The 22,556-nt window shown below is 36.0% G+C and overlaps 1 long non-coding RNA gene, 1 pseudogene and 1 gene segment (V, D, J or C); 2 read left to right on the top strand and 1 right to left on the bottom strand.

Annotated features, from left to right (window-relative positions):
- The first annotated feature begins 439 nt into the window (after window positions 1-439).
- LOC113066486 (immunoglobulin kappa variable 1-27-like) lies at window positions 440-1,182 on the top strand (annotated as a pseudogene).
- Window positions 1,183-2,781: 1,599 nt separating this feature from the next.
- LOC113067307 (uncharacterized) lies at window positions 2,782-4,328 on the bottom strand. Its single transcript, XR_003279305.1, has 2 exons — window positions 4,174-4,328; window positions 2,782-3,313 (listed from the first exon to the last, which is right to left on the bottom strand). It is a non-coding gene; the product is annotated as an uncharacterized LOC113067307 (long non-coding RNA).
- Window positions 4,329-20,766: 16,438 nt separating this feature from the next.
- LOC113066504 (immunoglobulin kappa variable 3-20-like) lies at window positions 20,767-21,361 on the top strand. The segment is given in 2 exon segments: window positions 20,767-20,929; window positions 21,036-21,361. Coding segments are annotated over 2 exon segments (375 nt in total).
- The last annotated feature ends 1,195 nt before the right edge of the window (window positions 21,362-22,556 follow it).

Raw genomic sequence — 22,556 nt, 5'->3', positions numbered from 1 at the left:
ACTTCAAAAGATGAGAAAGAAAACTAAGCAGTGTTTCTAAATTTGTCAATTTCTGTGCCTGAAATGTGTTCAGTTTTATTTTTCATGTTATTCATAACTGGTTTATTGTTTCTAATTTACCATAATAAAACCATAGACAAGAGTTTCTCTTGTATCCATGTTTTCTGTAGCCTGCTGCTTGTTCCTCATGTTACACAGCTGCAACAGAACGCTTTGTAAAATGACAGAATAAATATGTTTGGCATCTAAATGTTTGACTTAATTTTTATTGGATTTTTTTGTTTATCTTATTGGAACCTAAACTATAGGAATTGATAAGCAGAATCCGAATCAGATTCGATAAAATTCAATCAATACCGAACCCCAGTCATTGTAAAATGATATTTTCTATATTTTTGTAGTATATGTGTTTGTTAGCAGCTCAGTCTGTTGTGAATCCTGCCCACTTCTTTGCATGGTCAGCACATGCTTCAGTGCTCTGAGAGTGTTTATAGAGCTGTGAGTTTAACACTTCATGACTGAGAGCAGAACAGAACACAATCTTCATCATCACACAAGACACAACAACAACAATGAACAACATCATCATCCTCATCTGGACCATTGCAGCTTTTATTCAAGGTAGGATGTCTACTTTTGATAATGATAATATGCTATTATTTTTTTTTTACATCAATTTAATATTCTGATATTAAGAAGATTTGCAAACTAATCTATTTTATTTTAATCAGAATCCAGAGGAATCACTGTGACTCAGCCTAAAGTTAAAACTGTCCAGATCGGTCAAACAGTTACAATAGAGTGTAATACAGATCCAGGAATATACAGCAACTACTTAGCCTGGTATCAGCAGAAACCTGGAGAAGCTCCTAAACTCCTCATAAAATACATAAACAGCCTCCAGTCAGGAACTCCATCTAGATTCAGTGGCAGTGGATCTAGCCAAGGAAAAGATTTCACTCTGACCATCAGTGGAGTCCAGACTGAAGATACAGGAGATTATTACTGTCAGAGTTTTCACTATCCAAACAGTCAAAATGTGTTCACACAGTGATAAAGAGTCGTACAAAAACCTCCGTCAGTCAGAGTCACAGTGACTGCACTGATACAGCTGAGAGACACTGCAGCTTGAGGAGATACAGTTTGTATCAAACAGCAGTTTCATCACAATACAATATAACATCGATTCTTGTTTTTTTTTAATATGATTTAACATTTGCTATTATAGCAAAACATGCCATGATAAGATTATGATTTGATTAATACATACAATAATTAAGCCATATATAAGAAGATGACATCACTCAACTAATGTTTCCTTCTGGTATTTTTGAACATCAGAAAACAAATCACCTGAAGACAGACGCTTCATATAATGACTATAACACGACATGTTTCCATGTAGGACTGAAAAGAGTTCCTTCTTGTGAAACAGACATGGGCAGTTTATTTAAAGTACCTGAACTTTGATGGAAAAAGATGCTCTGTGTTTATTCTTTTATTGCTGAAAATAATAATAATAATTATAATATGAATCTTATACATGATACTAGGAGCCAGAGTAATTCAGTAAGAGCTGTGAGAGACACAGATACTGAAGGACACACATCAGAATGAATCATTGACTGAGTCTCATCACAGATCAACAGTTGATTCAATCATTCAGAAGGTCAGTATGACTGCTGAGAGTCTCAGTGTGAACAAACCTCATCTCTCCATCAGTCCAACACAACTGACTCATTTCAGAGAATAAAGAGTCAAACAGTCAAACTCATATTTGAGTGATTGTGTTCCTCTCAGAATAGAGCAGCTCCATCAGCAGATGTTCAGCGTCCTCACAGGAGCTTCATGATACAGTAAAACTACACAGAGTCAACACACAGAGAACCAACAGTGATCTGTTTCAGTGTTTGAGACTCACAATTTGATTACACAGAATAGTTTCATAATCTCCTTCATCTGCAGGTGTTTTCATGATTCACTGAGTGACATTTGATTATAAAATATGAGCTTGAGCTCTGGAGCCTCATTTATGAAGATGTACGTTTCTGAATTTCTGAAATGTCCCCAAACAATTTATAAAACCATCCACACAAAAATGTTCCTAAATCTATTAATCTTTATAAATCTTAATTCAATTTTAACTCAAGCATAATGTAAACAAACACATAAACCTGCAGAACAACCACAAATATCTCTTCATGGTTCAGAAGAAGTACACACACAACACTGATCAACACAGACACTAATAACACAGTATCATTACTACTAACAGAAATCTTGTACTTCTGAAGAGAATGAGTCAATGTTTAATATGCTCATCATGTTTTAGATGTAAGATATGATTCCTGTCAGTCAAACTGAACAGACTTCATTCAGTCACTTCTGATATCTGGACGTGATGCTTTACATTTGACCCACAGACATATTTATATTCTTACAAATTTTGTTTTTATGTTTCTGTGACATTTTTCATATACAGTACATTTGAATTATCTCTTGACTACAGCAGAAGTGAAACTGGTGTGTTTCAGTCCAGATCATGTAACCAATCAAACAGTGACTCTGGGAGTGTGAGCTGAAAATCTCATTTGCATTGTCAGGGTGGAGTGATTGTGATCCTCTCAGAATAGAGCAGCTCTGTCTCCAGAGACCATGTTCAAACCCCAAGAGCTTTATTTGACTAGATTTACTGCTACTGATCGAGCTTCTGAAAAACACCTGGACAAACACTACATGCATCTTCATCTGTTAGTTGAATGATGTTGTCAGACACAAATGGAGTTTGTTGAGAAGCTTTATTGAATGTTGCAGCAAACACAGCAGATTGAAAGATCAGCCAGTGCTTTGACACTAGAGCTCTCTTTCAGTATTGAGTTGTAAATGACTACAGCTGCAGCACTAGACTCATGTGAATCCTGCCTGACACAGGACACTCAGATACGCTCATCTTCAGGAGAGAGCAGCGCTCACTGGAGAAACATCAGCACTGCGAGCGACTAACAGCGACTCTTGTGGAACGAGGCTTCATGAGGAGCTCCATCATGTGTTACTCTGCAGACGTACTGCTCTCCCGCTTCCCAGCGTGCTTTGCTGAGGGTCAGGACACTACTGCGGCTGTAGCGGCCGTCCTGCTCGCTCTCTGCGCTGGTCACAACCCCCTCGGTGACCTCTGAGCCGTCCAGTGTCCAGCTCACCAGCGCCCCCTGTGGAGAGTAAGAGCTGAGCAGGCAGAGCAGTGCGGCTGAGTCTCCAGAGATCTGCAGAGAAGAGGGCGGCAGCAGAGACACTGAGGGCTTCACTGTGGGACCAGCTGCAGGAGACAAACACAACACATTCACAAACACAGAGAAAACACTCTGCAGCTCCAGCACTCTTCTGTCCTGCAGCATTCACAGCATTTCAACAGGACTTTCAGCAGCAGACATGAGGAGTGCAGTCAACATCACTACAATCTCATCATTCACGTTATTCAACATCACTACAGCTGATATATATGCAATATACAAGCTATATATAATCACTAGATACATTTAAATGAAACCTCATGAAATGAAATGATGTACATGAACGCTGACACTGTACAAAGACACTGAACGCTTTAATTCCAGTATAGTCTCAAATCTCATCATAAAGTTCTTACATTGTCTTAACTGAACTTAAAATCCTCTTACACTGTTAAATATTTTTTTACACTTTTTAAAATATAAAAGTTTCAAGCTGCTATTTTATTACTATACCTCACACCAAATGCAAATTATTTAATAATAATAATAATAATAACAATTTAATCAACTTTTCTAAACATTCACATATTTAGTATTTTGTATGTTTTTGAAGCATGGTATGTACAAAAGAGATTCAAAATCATTGACTTAACTACAAAAAGTAACTTTATTTACATTTTGATGTTTTCCATCCATAATATCTATAATAAAATATTAACTTTATATGAAGTGTAAACATTAATGAAAATAAATCTGTAAATTAAATTAACTGATAAAACTCAAAATGAGACACATCATGGAAATGTGTTTTGGACAATATTTGTTTCCTGAGAGTTTAATTCAGTTCTTTTGAAACTCTAAATGTGATGATAAAATAAATAAAACGTTACAATCTATACATTTTAAAACTTTTTTTAACCAAGACGGTTAAAAGAGAAAAACTTACCGAGCACCAGTTTAGTTCCTCCACCGAAAGTCCACCACAGTGATCCAATCTAATGAAACACTCGTACAAAAACCTCTATTCCACTCGAGTGAACACACACTCCAGCAGAGAGAGAAACAACACTTCTACACTCGGTCATTTAGTTTAAAAAATGTTTTTCAAAAAGTAAGAGCAAAGACAAAGTATTTTCAAAATGTTCGTTATTAACTGAAAAATAATTTAGTTATTTTCATAATCAGTTAAAGAGTTTATTAATCTCATATATGATAGACATGATTCACTTTGACTTTAAATCCTGTAACAATAGTTGCCGGTGGGCAAATATGTTGTATTCACCGCTTCAATGTCAAATTTGAATAGGAGGAGAGCATTTGGCATCTAACTCAAAATAACTCCTTTCAACCAGGGCCGGCGCAAGCTCAAATGCCGCTCTAGACGGAGCACGATCGTGCCGCCTCCACCTCACATTCAAAATTAGGTATCCTTAAGATGCATTTAAAAAAAAAAAAAAATCTAATATTTATCTTACACTAAAATAAATACGTGCAAGCATGTTTTCAGAGTTTTTTTTTATTCTGCAAAAAGGTGAAAAAGATACACAATGCAACAGCTGCATATCATTTCTGTTTTATAGGCTAATAGATAGTGTACAGAATAAAACTAAACATATGCACACAACTTTTTAGCTAACATAAATGGAGGTTTCTTTTTTTTCTTGACTGATACACACATTCACACACCTACATTTCAGAAGCGTGCGCGTCGGGCTTCATTTTTATCAGTTTAAGCTTTGAGAAACTGCGTTCTCCAGATCTCACAGTGACGGGGAAAGTGAGAAGCACTCTCAATGCTACAAAAACATTTGGAAAAATTGATTCCATCCCTTTTTCACAGATGAATTTAAGCGCATCCAGTAGTTTAGATTCAGCAACCAGGTGTCTGCCCAAAGCAGTCAGCTCTTCAAACAATTCATGCCATCAACATCCCGTGAGTCTCCATGAGTCAGGGCCTTTTCCAGTCCTAGCAATCCTGAATAACTATTGTATTCTCCTTTTCTTTGAGAGATGCGATGTCATATAAAAATCCAAATACACCCCATGGTCTCTAAGCAGCGAAAAGCGCTCTTCCACGGAGGCGATTGTATGACCAGATAATTTTATTCGTTTTGACATTTCTGAATATACATAGTATTTTGCATGCATATAGACCTACTAATAGGGCGCTGCCGGGCGGGAATTTTTATTCGAAATGTAATTATTTATTTTTTTAAATGTATTTATACTAAAAAAATTATGTTAATATAAGTGCGATAATTGTAGCCTAATGTGAAACAAACAAATACATTAATAATTCTCTCTCTCTCTCTCTCGCCGCCCTGGCTGAGCTGTCTAGTTCGCCTATAGGCGCGCGCCGGCCCTGCTTTTAACAGATCAATCTTTATTCATAAACAAATTTATCATGCATAAAATTCGAAGAACATTTGATGCAACCCCCCAAAAAAATCATCTATCTTATAATCTCTTAGATATGATAACACAACAAATCCATTTGTCTTAAAATGGTGGAACATAGATCTGAACAAAGTGCAGACATTAAGTTGACCCAACAGGGTATGGTGTATAAAAAAAGTTAAATGAAAATCAATACATAAAACTAAATAGAATGAAGAAAATATTACATCTGTATCATAAAAAAAGGTATACCTGAAAGAAACAGTTTAGTTACCAACATTCAGCAAAATATCATATTTTTGCTCAACAGAAGAACGAAACTCATTGGTTTGCAACTTCAGGAAAACTAAATGATGACACAATTTCCATTTGTGGGTGAACTTTCCCTTACATAAGCAGTGAAGGTACAAGTAGTTTTATAAATTTACATAAACATATTTGCATGCTATTCTTGTGATTTATGAAAGTCCTTGATAATCATGAAATTAATTATATTATTTTTAAAATATATGTTTTTTATACAATTATCATGTGTAGGCTACACCTATGTTTGTTTGTTTGTTTATTTACTTGATATTGAACATGCAGGTATTTTCATTCTAAGAGGTGTGTTAGTTAAAAATAAATACTAATAAATAGAATGAAGAAAATATTATGTCTATATAATAAAAATTATGAATTTCTGACTGTGATAGGTGATTTCATATAATAATGTTAAAATGTATAGTCTTTTACATTACAATGGAATCATAAGCTACTAGTCCTTGACCAATTAGAATAAAACACTCACAAACTGGATAAAGGAGCCTCAATATTTTACTGTTACAATACATAATGTCTACAGCTATTAATCCCATATGTTAGCTCTTTATCTTTCCGTTCTTCCTTTTGTGTGACTGACTGAAGTTTGTAAATTGCTGCTGAAATTTAGGAGTAGGAACTTGACAGCTCATGTGACACCTTTTTATTTCTTCAAATCCTTTATTTGGTTGTTTGCTTGCATGTCATTGAGAAATAAAACATGGATGACATCTAGAAAAATGGCAACTATAAACTGGTGGGCTTAAATTGGTTATCAGAACGTTTTCTGTCCATTTTATAATGTCAGGCCCACACAAGGATTCATAATAGACGTACAGTCAGTCTTGATACTTTATGAACAGACTCATGTTTCTTGCTCTTATTACAGCGGTGGCAGCTCATCTAATGGAATTTATGTAATGATATATTCTGTGACTCTAGTATATTAGTCTTGTATCAGCTCGAGCTGTTGTGAATCCTGCCCACTTCTTTGCATGGTCAGCACATGCTTCAGTGCTCTGAGAGTGTTTATAGAGCTGTGAGTTTAACACTTCATGACTGAGAGCAGAACAGAACACAATCTTCATCATCACACAAGACACAACAACAACAATGAACAACATCATCATCCTCATCTGGACCATTGCAGCTTTTATTCAAGGTTGTTTTTTTACCATTTTAATATACCAATATTCTGCTATTAAGGCGCTTTACTGACAAACTGACTTTATTTTCTCTTCTTCAGCCTCCAGAGGAATCACTCTGACTCAACCTGAAGTTAAAACTGTCCAGCTCGGTCAAACAGCTACAATAGAGTGTAACATAGATGTAGGAATATATAGTGTCTACTTAGCCTGGTATCAGCAGAAACCTGGAGAAGCTCCTAAACTCCTCATTTATTACATAAACAGCCTCCAGTCAGGAACTCCATCTAGATTCAGTGGCAGTGGATCTGGCACTGATTTCTCTCTGACCATCAGTGGAGTCCAGACTGAAGATACAGGAGATTATTACTGTCAGAGTTACCACAGTGGTAATGTGTTCACACAGGGATAAAGAGTCGTACAAAAACCTCCGTCAGTCAGAGTCACAGTGACTGCACTGATACAGCTGAGAGACACTGCAGCTGCTGATGCTCATCTCAGTATTTTTTGTCTGTAACTCTCTATTGTATTGATGAAAATCATCTATTTATTTGCCCAACATTACGAGTAAATATTAGAATTATGTAGGAGGAGCAAAACAATTCAATGCAGTACAAATTCAATTCAAGTTTATTTGTATAGCGCTTTTTACAATACAAATCTTTACAAAGCAACTTTACAGAAAATAACGTTTCCACAATATTTAGTGGTAGCTTAGAAGTGGTGACTGTCAGTTTGTGCACGTATGGGATTTTTCAGAAAAATTAATACAAGACGTACAGTAGTCAGCCAGACAATGAACATTATTAACAGCAATTATTATATGATGCAATCACACTTGTAGCAATATTTGTTAGTTCTGTTTGTTGATTCAGGGTTAGCATCATCTGGGGTCCTCTGAGGGGTCAGCATCAACTCTTCTCAGGTGTTTTTATTGGAGTATACTGTATAAGAAAGTGTATTGAAGTTTATTTTTATTAATTGCATTAATGCATATAGTATATAATATAGACTAAATAGTAATACATTTAAAACACATTAACAAATGTAATTTTTGAGAACACACTTAAGTTGAAATTAAAATCAATTATTTTACATGTGCTTTAGTATATTGATAGACATATAAAAATAAGTGTACTTATTTAAAATACAATAAAATCATAGTTATGTAAACTGTATGTTTACAGATTTTTACAATCGCTATGGCAGCTTTTTCAATACATTTAACAAGTTTGCTAAACTCTTAACGCACCAACACACCTGAAACACACAATTAGCAAAACGGTTAATTTCATGTTCAAAATCACACTTTGAAAACTAAACCCCAAAACTAATTTTCAAAATACAATAATAAACTAACACAATACACTATGTCTAACAAAACACTGCAAACATGATTCAAAATCAAATAATTATTCAAAACACTAAAACATGTTCTGTTCCAACAGGAACATTTAGTCAATGATAACACAATGACAAAAAAAAAAAAAAAAAAAAAAAAAAAAAAAAACACTATCATCAGCTAAAATTACACAAACTGCATTATTTTATGCTTCAGGTCTGCCCTTATACAATTGACAGTTTATCCTATTGATCATAGATTGTGTTTTTCACTGTAGTTTCTTTTGAAGCCTCTCTACATTTTTGTTTTGTTGGGTTAGTAAATGCATGTATTTTGTTTATTTTGCTGCAGAAATTCAGTGCAAAAATTGAATGACCATCTCAGAGTAACTTTATAGAATGAACAGTTTATGGGGGAACAAAAACAGACAGAATTGCGGCAGTTGCAAAGGCTTTATTTGCAACAGGACACTAGAAAAGGAAAGAAAACAAAAATACAAGAAAAAAGTGCAATATATCTGTCATTTATTTATAATTTATGTCAGTGGTTTTCAACCGGTGGTATTGTAGGTGGGCCGCAATTTACTATTAAAAGAAATAATAATATTGTTAATATATGTAAAAATTTCTAAGTCATAACATAATAACATCATTGTATATATAATTAAATAACAAAAAATAAATATTAAACTGTAACTTTGCTTCCACTATTCGAGCTCGCTGATTGGTTTAAGAATAAACCACCAAAATAATTTTTTTTTGCAAACATGCATAAATGGCTGTCAACAGTTTCCCTCCTGACTCCTTGCTCCGCTGACTGTCTACCCGCTTCCGAGCTCTGGATGGATCTTTTCCCGTTTCCTGAGCGTTGCCAGCCCGATTTATTTTCTGTTCATTGACAGTTCATTCCAGGGCTGTGAATGAAATAGAAATAAAAAATCGTCAAAAAAATCATGATTTGACCCTGCGCGATTTCTAAATGTCTTTATAGCATGATTTTCTGCGACCCAGTTCCAGAGTGTTAACGTTAACACTGCACGCGGTAAAAGGCTAGAAATAAAAACGTGTGAAAATAATTAAAGGCCATCTTTCAATTTAATTGTATAACTTAATTTATATGGAATCTTGCATGAAAGTGTTAATTTAAAAAGACATACATAAGAATACTATGTTTTACAATACCCGCGGGCAGAAATTAAGAAAAAAGTGTACCTATTCTAAGCTACGCTCCAAGAAACCGCCTTTTCCCAGAGAATGCGTCATATGACGTAACGACAGGCAAACATAGGCGCTGCCGCCCTGGTTCTCAGTGTGGGTTTAGGTCATGGGTGCCCAACCCTGCTCCTGGTGATCGACTGTCCTGCAAACTTTTGGAGCTGAACTTTGCAGGACAGTCGATCGCCAGGAGTAGTGTTGAGCACCCTGGGTTTACGCAGTCTGAGAGGTGATAACAGAAAAGAGAGTTTGTCATTATCGTTATTATAGTAGGTTTTTGTCACAATGACTGTATTTACATGAACAGCATATTCCCGTCCTATCCGGAACACTAACTGCTTTTATACACATACTCCGCAGTACATGAGAACTCATTTACATAATGTCCGTCGGAAATATAGAGTGGAGTAGTATAGCAGCCTGCTAAGTTCGGAATTCCAGCTGGCCGGTTATGTTTTTCAGATACACGGACCAAACGCTTGACATCTGCAGAAGCAGAACATGCGGACACCTACACTAAGTAGACATCGAAAACGCCTCTTTTACTGCCGCGGGTACCGCCGCCGCGGCGTTTGTAAAGTGCATTTGCAACTTTTGACCGCTGAGTGGCGCTTTAACCACAAGTTAACAAACAAGCGCATCAAAAGCGCATTTTCACAAATAGATGTCAGTTTTGCCTCGCTGATGTGTTACATTTCACTGCTACAGTCACGGAAAATGAAAGAAAAACACTATAGTTTAAATATTTAATATATTTAATATTTAATATTCACAGATGAAAGTTTGGTATTTATGAAGTTATGTGCATTTCTTAGAACATATTCAAGCAGGATAAATGTCAAGCCTGTGCCTGAGTCTGTGCTTATATTTTATAAGCTACATGATATTAAACCATATTTTAGATTAGACACATTTAAAAGGTGTGCAGTATTATTTATATTATATTAATTATGCGTTATATTATTCAAAATATATTGTGGTTTACTTTGCATCGGAGCATTAAAAGTGATAGTCTATTTTAGGGGGGTATAGGCTACATGGATTAAATGTCAATATTTTAATATATTATGCCTATATTTTAATTTATATTTTAAATATAAATATATTTTTTCCTTTAATAAAACAACATGCATTTTTGTTATTCGTTACCTGTCCTTTATTTTTACATAACTTATTGGGAAAAAGACATTTGTCTGTAAACTGATTAAGAAATTGTTGTATGTTTAAATGTGAAGCACTTTATAATTTTGTTCCATTATTTAGGCCTAATTTGCCTAAAACAATAAACGAATCAAATTAAACTGGCAAGATTAAATCTTTGAAACTCTAAAGAATTAATTTAATGTCCTCATGATTAAACTCAAGTTCTCTCATTATAATCAACAACATTCTTTACTTGCTTTTAAAGTAGGGTATAATATCATATGGCCTTTATGATTTAAACCGATTTTTAAATCAATATTCAAATGACGAAGAAATTTTACAAAACAAGTTTTAATATAGTTCTTTATAATTCATTTAGCAGTCAAATTTATAACTGCAACAAGATGATTTAAAAAAAAAAAAAAAACAGTACTGTTATTACCTTAATTGTTATGGACTACGCTCCATTCAGCTTAAACACTCCCAAGAAAACTCCAGGACACAGATGATTAATCTCCATAAAATTTACTGGGAATATTGTGAAACTGTAATACAATGCAAATGAGATGTATATTAATATTAGATTCAAATACAGAGAAAACAGAACGGATTATCTACACAGCGGTGATCTATATGATAAACAAAATCGAGCTAGGAAACAATCAGCAGTAATAACATAAAGCAAACTTAGCCTTCTCAATAGTCTCACAAAGATAAAAATAGACATTATCCTAATATTGCATGATAAGAAATACTCACAGACGTTGCTTTAGCAAAGGGAAAGGAAAAACGCGATCGCAGGAGAAACAGGTGACTGAGAGAGATTGCAGGCTGTTGCGATCATAGACAGTAAAAGAAATGGACACAGCGACCCCATTGGAACTCAATTGAGACAAGTGAAGCCCATTTTTAGCGTTTTTTAGCACTTCCGTTTCTGACGCGCAGACTCAAACGAAGCTTGGCGACGTCAGCAACCTGTCTGACAGATGTAAATCTTCTAGTAGCTGTGCGTGCAAACTGCCATCGTTAATCTTGCAGAGACGGCGAGCTTGAGCGGGGAGTTCTTTGTCGTGAGTGAGCAGGAGTAAGTTATCTGATTAATTATTTTGTATAGTATTTTAAAATGTAAAGCCAGTACGCCATATTAAGTTAATTGCCTGCGAGCTTCTCCTCCTGTCTGTACGGTAATGCGACAGAGAGTCGCTGGTTATGACGCAATCGTTAGCCTATTTTTTACAAAAACTGTTTATACGGGGCCATAATGTAACATAGAAGGTAATGGAGCCCTTTATACATTGTCGTGTATCTTTAGAAATAAATAATGGACAAACGAAGTCTTTAAATGCCTTAGATGTAAAGTTATTCGCTGTCAAAGTGACGCCAAAATGAATAGGAGTCAATGGGAATGCTAACGCAAGTGAAGTTCTGCTAAAAGATGGCAGCCCCCACCCGACTTCAACTTCAGGTCGAGTTCCTTGCCCCCTGGTTGCGATTGACTATCATATAGCGATCAACTTCCTGATTCGTGACGTGCGCAGTAGCGCGTCACTACAGTTACAAAGATAAACATATTACACTACATTGTTAAAACCCAAAACAAAAGCCTTTTATTATTATTTTCCTTTAAGTGGCATGACATTAATGCTGGAAAGACCTTTATGTATTTATTTATTTTAATACTAGCCCATCATGCACTCCACTCAAACCATCCACTCAGCTTTAAGAGCTGTTAAGATTAAAACTGGCAGCTCAGCAGTGAGTCAGTGTCATGGACGGAGCTAGTATCATGATATTATCAAACAGATCCTTAGTAAAACATTAATGCACTGAATAAAATTATACAAAAAAAATTAAGGTAAGTGTTTGCAAACAATATATTTTATCTACATTAAAATAAAAATGTTGAATGTTAGTCAACTAAATTAGTTTATTTAAATATAGCTAAAATAAATTGATTGCAACTACTTATCTTAATAAAAATAGATGAATTAATAAATGCATTTTCAGTATGACTAGTGAAGTTACTAGTTAATATATTATTGATCACTTCTAAATCATTGAAATGTCAACATCATACTATTATCTCACAGTTAAAATAATTCATGTGTGTCAGAAGACATCTGTCTAACTCTCACCAGTCGGCCCTTACACTGCACCTGTGTGCCCAGTGAAAGACTTTTCAGTACTGCTGGGGACATTCGTTCCCACACTTGCAACAGGCTGTCACCTGTTAATGCAGAGTGTCTTGTTTTTTATTTATTTTTTTTTTTTTTATGAAACTCTCATTTCATGTGAAAGATTAGAGGTTTAACATTAATGTAATTGACTTAGGAGGGACCATCCTGGTGGTGGTGGGGTGGTTGGAGGGGAAAAAACATCCTGCGGTGTTTAAGAAGATGGAGAGAAGAAGCTTTGTTATTGGTGAAGTGGAAACCATCTTGGTGGTGGTGGGGTGGATGGTGGTGAGTGAAGCGTTTAGCATCTGCAAACTCAGACAGGTGTAAGCACAGGTCTTTTATACTTATTAGAACGTGATTGGACAATTGAGAAGGTAACAAGTGACGCTAACATTTGAGTCTTCTCGGCAGAACTTATGCTAAAGCTTTCATTTCTACCAGAAAGACTCGGAAAGGATATTGTAACAAATCATCCATTCATTAATGATCCAGCAAGCAATATATATAAGTATTTGCCATAGGCCCCATCCGTAACTCGCAGTCCGAGGGTTCAGATTCAGCATTTCCTGCCTGAAGATGAAGGCAGGGGGCAGACAACCCACTCAAAATTAGTGGAAAAATTATTCCATTGGAACGGAGCCCACCCCCAGAAATGGAAAAGGAATATACCTGCCGGCCGTCTGTTGTGTCGAACCTAAAAGAAAAATAGAGTTAGCAAACAGCATGGTAGATATGAAAATGCTTTAACACTCATAGGTTGACAGCTTATAATAGGGTTCCATTTATCTCGTTGATTGTTTTTTTTTTTTTTTTTTGGTAGAACACATGACAAGTCCACGCTGAGCCACGCATAGACAAGGCCACGCTGAGCCACAGATGACTAGGCCACACTGAGCCACACAAAAACAAGGCCACGCTGAGCCACATGTGAGTAGGCCATGCTAAGCCACAAATAAACGAGGCCGGATGAGCCACCAGGCTGCTATTGCCACATGTAACAAAACACGCATAGCAAGGTTACTAGGTCGTACTAACTTAAAACCCGAAGGATTACACTACCTCAATAGACGTGAGGGCGATGCGAGAGTATACTACGAGCGGTTGAGACCACATGAACCTGGGCCCCAAAGGGCCATGCTGCTACTCGCGAAAAGCTAGGCAGTGATAAACACAAGGCCACTAAAGCCACTCAAAGATGAGGTGACACAGAACAATGCAACTAATTCATAGCACGAGTTATGCAAACTGAGCTATCAACAGATAGATAGAGCATGGCAACACAACCAGAAGTTGCATAGGAATTTACCTGTATTATTACTGCAGAGCTTGCTGATCTTCAAGGATGGTCTTTAAGTCAGGGATTATGTAAGACTCGAAATGCAGAGGAAGACCATCTTCCCAGGATCTTGATAGCTGCTGTAGGAACGCCGCATTCGGCTGCTGTAGTAACTGCTCCAATCCTAAATGAGTGTCCGGTATACAGGGAAAGGGATGGACTACAGTTTTTAAGGACAGAAACTAGATGAGATCTTAACCAGGTTTTATAAAGAGGAGCTCCGTTAGAGAGTGAGAATAGGGGTGAGTGATCTGAGGATCTGGGGCGAATTGTAAAGAATCTAATCATAGATGAGAAGGGGAAAAAAATTATTGCTAATTTTGGATATTGTTGTTGAAACACCAGAACCAGAAGAGTAATTTTAGAGTGTTTGAAAAAAAGTGTAAAGAAGTTAGATGAGAAGTGTTACTCAGAGATAGAAAGACCGCGACAGGATCAAAACGTTTAGATGCTGAAGTGAATTTGCCTGGGCCCATAAATCCATAGAAAGCAGTTAAGAACACCACTTCTAACAGAATATTAGAGTATGTGGGAAAAAAGGCCATTGCTTAGGGAAAGGATTAATCTCTGCAATAGAGGCAGAGAGACAGGCAACCTTTTATCGGGAGAATTTGTAGAGGATGTACTAAAGCCTTTGAGAAGTAATTGAACAGAAGAAGCAGTGAAGAGGAATCGGAAATTCGGGAATAAAATATTTTGTATAAAATTGAATGCCGACGAGCAATCTGCGAATTTAGGAAATTTTTAAACTGCGATTTCCTAAATTAAAAACAAGAAACGAGCAAACAGTGGTAACCAGGAAAGGAAAAGCAAAACATCAAGAAAGAAGAAGAAATAAAATTTTAAGTGACTGATGGCCAGATTAAGCATCTCAAAAAAGACATGATCGTTTGGCACGATGACCTGCCTTTATTGATTATGGCAACAATGGCTTCATTATCGCAAAACAGCAACATGCGTTTCCTTGACCACGCTGAACCCCAGATTATGCTGGCTACAACTAAAGGATAAATCTCATAGAGCACAGAAGACACGGAACCTGATTTTTTCCTAGGAAATTCGTTTGGCCATTTCTCTGTGAACCATTGCCCTTGAAAAAAAACCACCGAAGCCAATAGATGGGGCGGCATTGATAAATAGGATATAGGTCAATCATTAAGCAACTGAGTCCAAAATTTGATATTGGAGAAACATCCATCATCTAACTGGATCGGATCACTTAATTAACAGCCGAGAAATAAGTGCTCTGCCTTGTGGTATGATGCTCATAGCGAATTTGAGTTGACCGAGCAGAGAGAGCATATCTCGTTTTGAGACGCAGCGTAGAGAGGAAAAATATTCCAGAAACGTCCTGATCCTTAGCAGTTTCTCTTGTGAAAGCGAAGCTTGCATTTTGACTGTGTCAAGAGAAATTCCTAAGAATTCTAATGAAGTAGAAGTGCCCAATGTTTTTTCGGCAGAGAGGGGAACGCCGACATCTCTAAAAATGTGTTTAAGAATGCTAAGGATGGGAGATTGTGAAGATGGAAAGTCGACTAGCAAAAAATCATCTAGTAAATGCAAAACGAAAGGAAGCTTACAGACATTCAGCAGAATCCAACACAGAGCTTCGGAGAGACTGTTGAAAATATCCGGGCTACTTCTACAACCGAAAGTGAGCCTCACAGCGAAGTAGAATTTTGAATTCCATTTCACTCCAAAATACGGCCAGTCAGAGGAGTGAATTGGCATAGTTTTAAAAGCGTTGGTAATGTCAGCTTTGGCTAACCAGGCAACTTGACCAGCTAATTTGATAAACTGGCTGGTGTATCCACCATAGCGCAATGAAGAGAAAATGGTGTTAAGGGAATGCATTCATTAACGCTAGCTATGTTGGAGGAATGTGGAGAAGACATGTCGAAGATTAGACGTTTTTTACCGGAATATCTGCCAGTTGCTATGGAATTAATCCGAAAAGGAGAAAAAGGAGGAGAAGTGAAGGGGCCAAAGACATATCTTTTATTAACCTCTTTGTCTAGAAGAACTGAAACCACATCAGGTTCATGTCTGGCAGATTGCAGATTTTTTGCAACAAAAGAGGCAGAAAGATGATAAAGGATACCCACCCGAACAAATAACGGATCGGGGTGAGAAGAGAGGAAGCTTGAAAGATTGGGAATATTAATAGGAGTAGATGGGTGTTTATTCAAAAAAAATTTCCGAATTGGGGCTTTCCCTCGGGGTGCAGGTTTGTACCGGCGTGGACAAACAGATTTTGGGTGTGGATCCTTTCAAACACTACAAATATGAGCAAATTTACAATTAGGAAAAGAACAAAAGGCCTCATTAAATTGAAACCAAAGTGGTATGCTATTGAATTCAGCCGCGGTTGAGCGACCTCTGGAGATTGAAGAAAGTTTTAAATTTTCAGGACCGTGGACAGCGACTGGATCATTGCTAGCGAAAGCTTTAGGGCAAAATGAAATGGCGGATGAGCCGTTCAGTGTCGGTAACTGACCAGTCTAGTCTTGAATTAAAAAGTGAGATAAAGGAGACAGATTTGGCTGAAAAGGACTTAAGGTACTCGTAAAATAGAGTTCCCCCGTATCTTTGACTGAAGTCCGCCATCATAGTTAGATAAAAATCTAGCTCTTCCCTTCTCTCGGGGTAAGTTTGACACAGAATGTCTCTGTAAATACTGAATGCAATGACGAATTCGCCAAACAAGAGATTACTTTGTAAATGGGGGTCGGAAGTTTTTAGAAGTACTGCCACGTCACCACAGTCTACCATTTTCCTGTCGGCAGCAGGTGAAGGAAGCAGTAAGATTAATGTCCTTACCTTGGATGATATTGTTTCTTAGATGGTTAGACACTGTTGCAGCAGCTGGTGGAACAAAACACCTACCGAGCGCTTGTGCTGGAGCTGCTGTGGAGAGGTTGAAATTTGAAGAAGCCAGTGGAGCAGAGACATTTTGAAAAGCAAAATTACTTTTTGAACTAGAAAAAGATTGTTTGAACAGCAGAGATGAGCTGGAAATTCATGTCAGTGGATTTGATGATTTGAGGTGAAGATGGTGCCCTGGAAGGTTGTGATGTTCTTTTTTCAGGAATGGGTGAAGAAGATTTAGTCATTCTTTTTCTTCCGGTCTGTTTTGTCTGTATTGTCGTTGTCGATACTTTTGGAGTCATGTGGGTAGAAACAGGGGGATTGCCTAGCGTGTTATGGGCGAGAGAAAGTAGATCTTCTCTTGAGAGACCTTGGCTAATTGGTATGCCAGCGTCTTTTAGAACTTTAGACATACTTTCCAAAGACCACTGAGCCCATGGAGAAGTCCGACACTATACGCGAACTTCAGCGAGCGGTAATAGGAGATGGCAGGGCGATTTCGTAATAATCACAAAGATTGTGCGAGTCTTGAGACATATTTGGTCGGCAATAGAACGCGAGCAACTGAGCGAAGCGTTCAGCATCTGCAAACTCAAACAAGTGTAAGCACAGGTCCTTTATACTTCTATTATTAGAACATGATTGGACAATTGAGAAGGTAATAAGTGATGCTAACAATTGAGTCTTCCCGGCAAAACAGATTAACACTTCTGGATGTCTATATATGTCCACAGTAGTGTAAAAAGTAACACTGAAGCAGTGTTAAAGTTAATGAGGTCATTAAGAGTGTAAATGAGTGATGATTGACCATTATGTTAACTTGCAGAATTACTAAAGAAGAAAATGAATTTTTTTAAACTTACCATTATAGTGATCAGTGTTTACTGTAATGGAGCTTGACCCTTGACTTTTTAATATTACATTTTATTTGGCTGCTTTAACTGAATCATAAGAGCCAGACTTTAGCAAAGAGTAAAAGTCATTATTACCAAAATAATACAAGTAAAACTTAATGCACTATAATGAGATAATATACTTCTGCTTTCCATTTGACTCACAGAAAGATTTAAAATCTTACACAATTACTGCCAGAATTATTTATTCTGTATTTACAATCATACATTTTTATGATTTTATCGACATTTTCATATACATTATCACTTTGTAATGTAATGGGTTTGTCTGTGTGCTTACAGGTTGAAATTAAATGCATTAAAAAATACTTAAAGTGCATTTGTACATTTGTATCCACAAAATGCTTATTTAAAGTGCATTAAAATATATTAAACTGCATTTTAATATATTTCTAAAAATCAAGCTAATAAATGTATGCTTATTTGAGCTATTGAGTCATATTCTTAGCACAAGCATTCAAGTGAAGTTTTAATTCATTTTTTAAACTCATTTTAATGTTACTTTTACCTAAAGTATATTTTATGTGTACTTTGTGTAAGAAGATAGCAAAATGATTTAGGTTTTATAGGGTTTAATGTATAAGTACTTTATAACAATGTGTAGGCCCACTTCAATATGTTTAAAATATATCCATGTGCTTCAATCTGATTTTCAAATGTAAAATATTTTGACAAACATTTCTTTATATATACCACGTTAATTCACTAGCAAAAATACATTATAGCTAGGGGTGCACATAAGTGGTTCACTGATGCTCTACAGTCGGCAGCGCTAAACTTGGAAGCACATACTGCCGGTAACCCAAATAAAAGCTTGCTGATTTTCAGTTTGCAAATAATAATAATAATAATAATAATAATAATAATAATAATAATAATAGCATTTTACTTTTAAGTTTACTATGCAATTATTGTTTTCGTATTTAATACTTTTTATTTTATATAAATAAATTAAAAATAAATTACATGCAATAATTTTGTCACTATTATTAATATTATTATATTTTTTTTACATAGTTTTATTATATTTGATGGGTGACACTATGTGCAGTGTAACCAGAGATTCTCATATAAAAACTTATGTGCACCCCTGATTATAACTATATTTGCCATATGTGTTCTAAGTGTCTAAGTGTATTCTTACAATCTATAAACTTCTAATGTATTATAAAAATAAAATAAAATAAAAATGTCAACTATGATTAATTCAATCTAAGAATTCTAATGTGTAAGCAAATTATAATGCATATATTCAAACACTGATGCAAAACCAATAATCATCGGTTAATTTTACAGAATTTTTTTTTTTTTCAGTTCTGACATCTTTCCTGAACAAGAACATTATTATAACAGACTCACTGACTCATGATCAAGTCAAGCAAGTAACTTATTGTCTGGCTCATCTGATTCTCTCATCTGATTTTCATGATGAATCATTCACAGATCAACAGTTGATTCAATCATTCAGAAGGTCAGTATGACTGCTGAGAGTCTCAGTGTGAACAAACCTCATCTCTCCATCAGTCCAGCACAACCGACTCATTTCAGAGAATAAAGAGTCAAACAGTCAAACTCATATTTGAGTGATTGTGTTCCTCTCAGAATAGAGCAGCTCCATCAGCAGATGTTCAGCGTCCTCACAGGAGCTTCATGATACAGTAAAACTACACAGAGTCAACACACAGAGAACCAACAGTGATCTGTTTCAGTGTTTGAGACTCACAATTTGGCTACACAGTCTTGTGTCATAATTTCCTTCATCTGCAGGTGTTTTCATGATTCACTGAGTGACATTTGATTATAAAATATGAGCTTGAGTTCTGGGGCATCATTTATGAGATGCACATAGAATTTTCTGAAATTATCTATGAGTGATTCATAAAACCAAATAAATAAATAAAAAACCACACAATTATTATTATTATTATTATTTTTTTTATTTATTTTTTTTTAATACAGGCACAATATGATTGAATTAAACACATCAGCCTACAAAATGTCCAGAAATATGACTTTATGGTTCAGAAGAAGTTATTAAAAGTCTTTATTATTATTATAATTTTATTTTATAAATATTTAATTATTTTGATGGTATGTATGTGTACAGTTTCATACTAATGCTCTTTTGAACAGATACAAATATTTTCACATAATTTTTCATCTTTGAAAATCTCAATTTTTTCCTCATTTTAGGATGAATCCTACATCATTTAGGATTCGATCATACTTCCATTTTAAAAATGAAGCTTGTGACAAATTCAAAAACACAAAAATAAGTCAAAGACAAAGATAAAATATAGTTTTATTGCTGAAATTTGATTAAATAATATCCAGTAGAGTTAAAAACAGCTGTTAAGTTTTAATTTTTAGATTTAATTGTGCTTTTATTTTTACTTCTGTAAATATTAATCAGATTAATATTAATCTAATATATCTCTGAACAAAACCAGCAGACGATCATTAAACACCTCAAGATCTGAATATTTAACTCTTAAAAATATGTTTAGAAAGCAGATGATCTTTAATATTATTACGTTTTTTAAATAATTAGTAATCAGTAAAATAATTAAAGACTCACTATAGAGAGTGTCTGTGTGATTTATAAAGCTCATTATCATCATAAAGTATTAAAACATTTATTATTTTGTTGAACATGAACAGATCTGAGACTGACAGCTGTCTGTTCTGTGTATGAAGAGCATTTACATACAGAGACACTTTGCATGAGAGTGTTTATAGAGCTGTGAGTTTAACACTTCATGACTGAGAGCAGAACAGAACACAATCTTCATCATCACACAAGACACAACAACAACAATGAACAACATCATCATCCTCATCTGGACTCTGACGCTCTGCATTCACGGTAAACATCTTATAATAAATCACAAACTACAACATCTCATATTCTATGCACTAGTATGATTAGTTAATCAAAATGTTAACTAAACAACTAAAATGTCTTATTTCAGAGATCTGGGGACAAATAACAGTGACGCAGAATCCAGAAATAAAATCCATCAATCAAGGAGAAACTGTTACAATCAGCTGTAAAACCAGTCAGACACTTTCTAGCTGTAGTAGCTGTCTGTCTTGGTATCAGCAGAAACCTGGAGAAGCTCCTAAACTCCTCATATATCTTATATCAAGCCGTTACACTGGAACTCCTTCTAGATTCAGTGGCAGTGGATCTGGCACTGATTTCTCTCTGACCATCAGTGGAGTCCAGACTGAAGATACAGGAGATTTTTACTGTATGGGTCACTACTATATCAGTAGCTGGGTGTTCACACAGTGATAAAGAGTCGTACAAAAACCTCCGTCAGTCAGAGTCACAGTGACTGCACTGATACAGCTGAGAGACACTGCAGCTGATGATGAGAGGATCACAAACTTAATTCCAATTTTAATTAATTATTTTATAAATGTTTTAATTAAATAATTTAGGTGGATTATAATTGTACACTCTATATACAGCAGATGAACGTACAACACTCTTTGATCAATGTTTTTTCATCACACTTTATATTTGGTGGCCTTAAATACTAATGTCCCTTACATACTGTATATCTCACCTCAGTAGCAGCAGAAGTGTTTTTGCAAGAAACTATGAACACAATAAGTACATTGCACCTATTTTCTGATGCAAGTACATGATAGTTAAAACCATATAATATAAAGTGGAACCAGAGGAACTATCAGTCAACTGTCAGAAATGATCTGATGTAAGAGAGAACAGGTGAGAAAGAAAAAAACACTGTCCTAGTTTTATCATTCCAAGTTCACTCAAATTTATTTATTTATTTATTTTAATCCATAACACCAACTTAAACTATGAATACTTGGAGCACCTGGACAAACAATACGTGCATGTTCCTCCATTAGCTCTCCCGCTTCCCAGCGTGCTTTGCTGAGGGTCAGGACACTACTGCGGCTGTAGCGGCCGTCCTGCTCGCTCTCTGCGCTGGTCACAACCCCCTCGGTGACCTCTGAGCCGTCCAGTGTCCAGCTCACCAGCGCCCCCTGTGGAGAGTAAGAGCTGAGCAGGCAGAGCAGTGCGGCTGAGTCTCCAGAGATCTGCAGAGAAGAGGGCGGCAGCAGAGACACTGAGGGCTTCACTGTGGGACCAGCTGCAGGAGACAAACACAACACATTCACAAACACAGAGAAAACACACTGCAGCTCCAGCACTCTTCTGCCCTGCAGCATTCACAGCATTTCAACAGGACTTTCAGCAGCAGACATGAGGAGTGCAGTCAACATCACTACAGTCTCAACATTCATCTTATTCAACATCACTGACTGACATGGCTGCTTTAATTCCAGTAGTTTTCTTCATATTCTGAATCAAATCTGTTTCAAAATCAAATACAAAAGAAGAGAGAGAAACACTTCAACACACTGAAAGTAGAAACACCTCAGCTGCACCTCACCTCAGAAATCTCTTTCACATAAAGTACATTAAAAGCACTGTTTGACCCTTAGGTTTGAAA

This window comes from Carassius auratus, chromosome 50 (genome assembly GCF_003368295.1).
Source record: "Carassius auratus strain Wakin chromosome 50, ASM336829v1, whole genome shotgun sequence".
NCBI classification, from domain to species: Eukaryota; Metazoa; Chordata; class Actinopteri; order Cypriniformes; family Cyprinidae; genus Carassius; species Carassius auratus.
The sequence above is the reverse complement of the archived record's forward strand: the minus strand, read 5'-3'. Positions and strand labels throughout refer to the sequence as shown.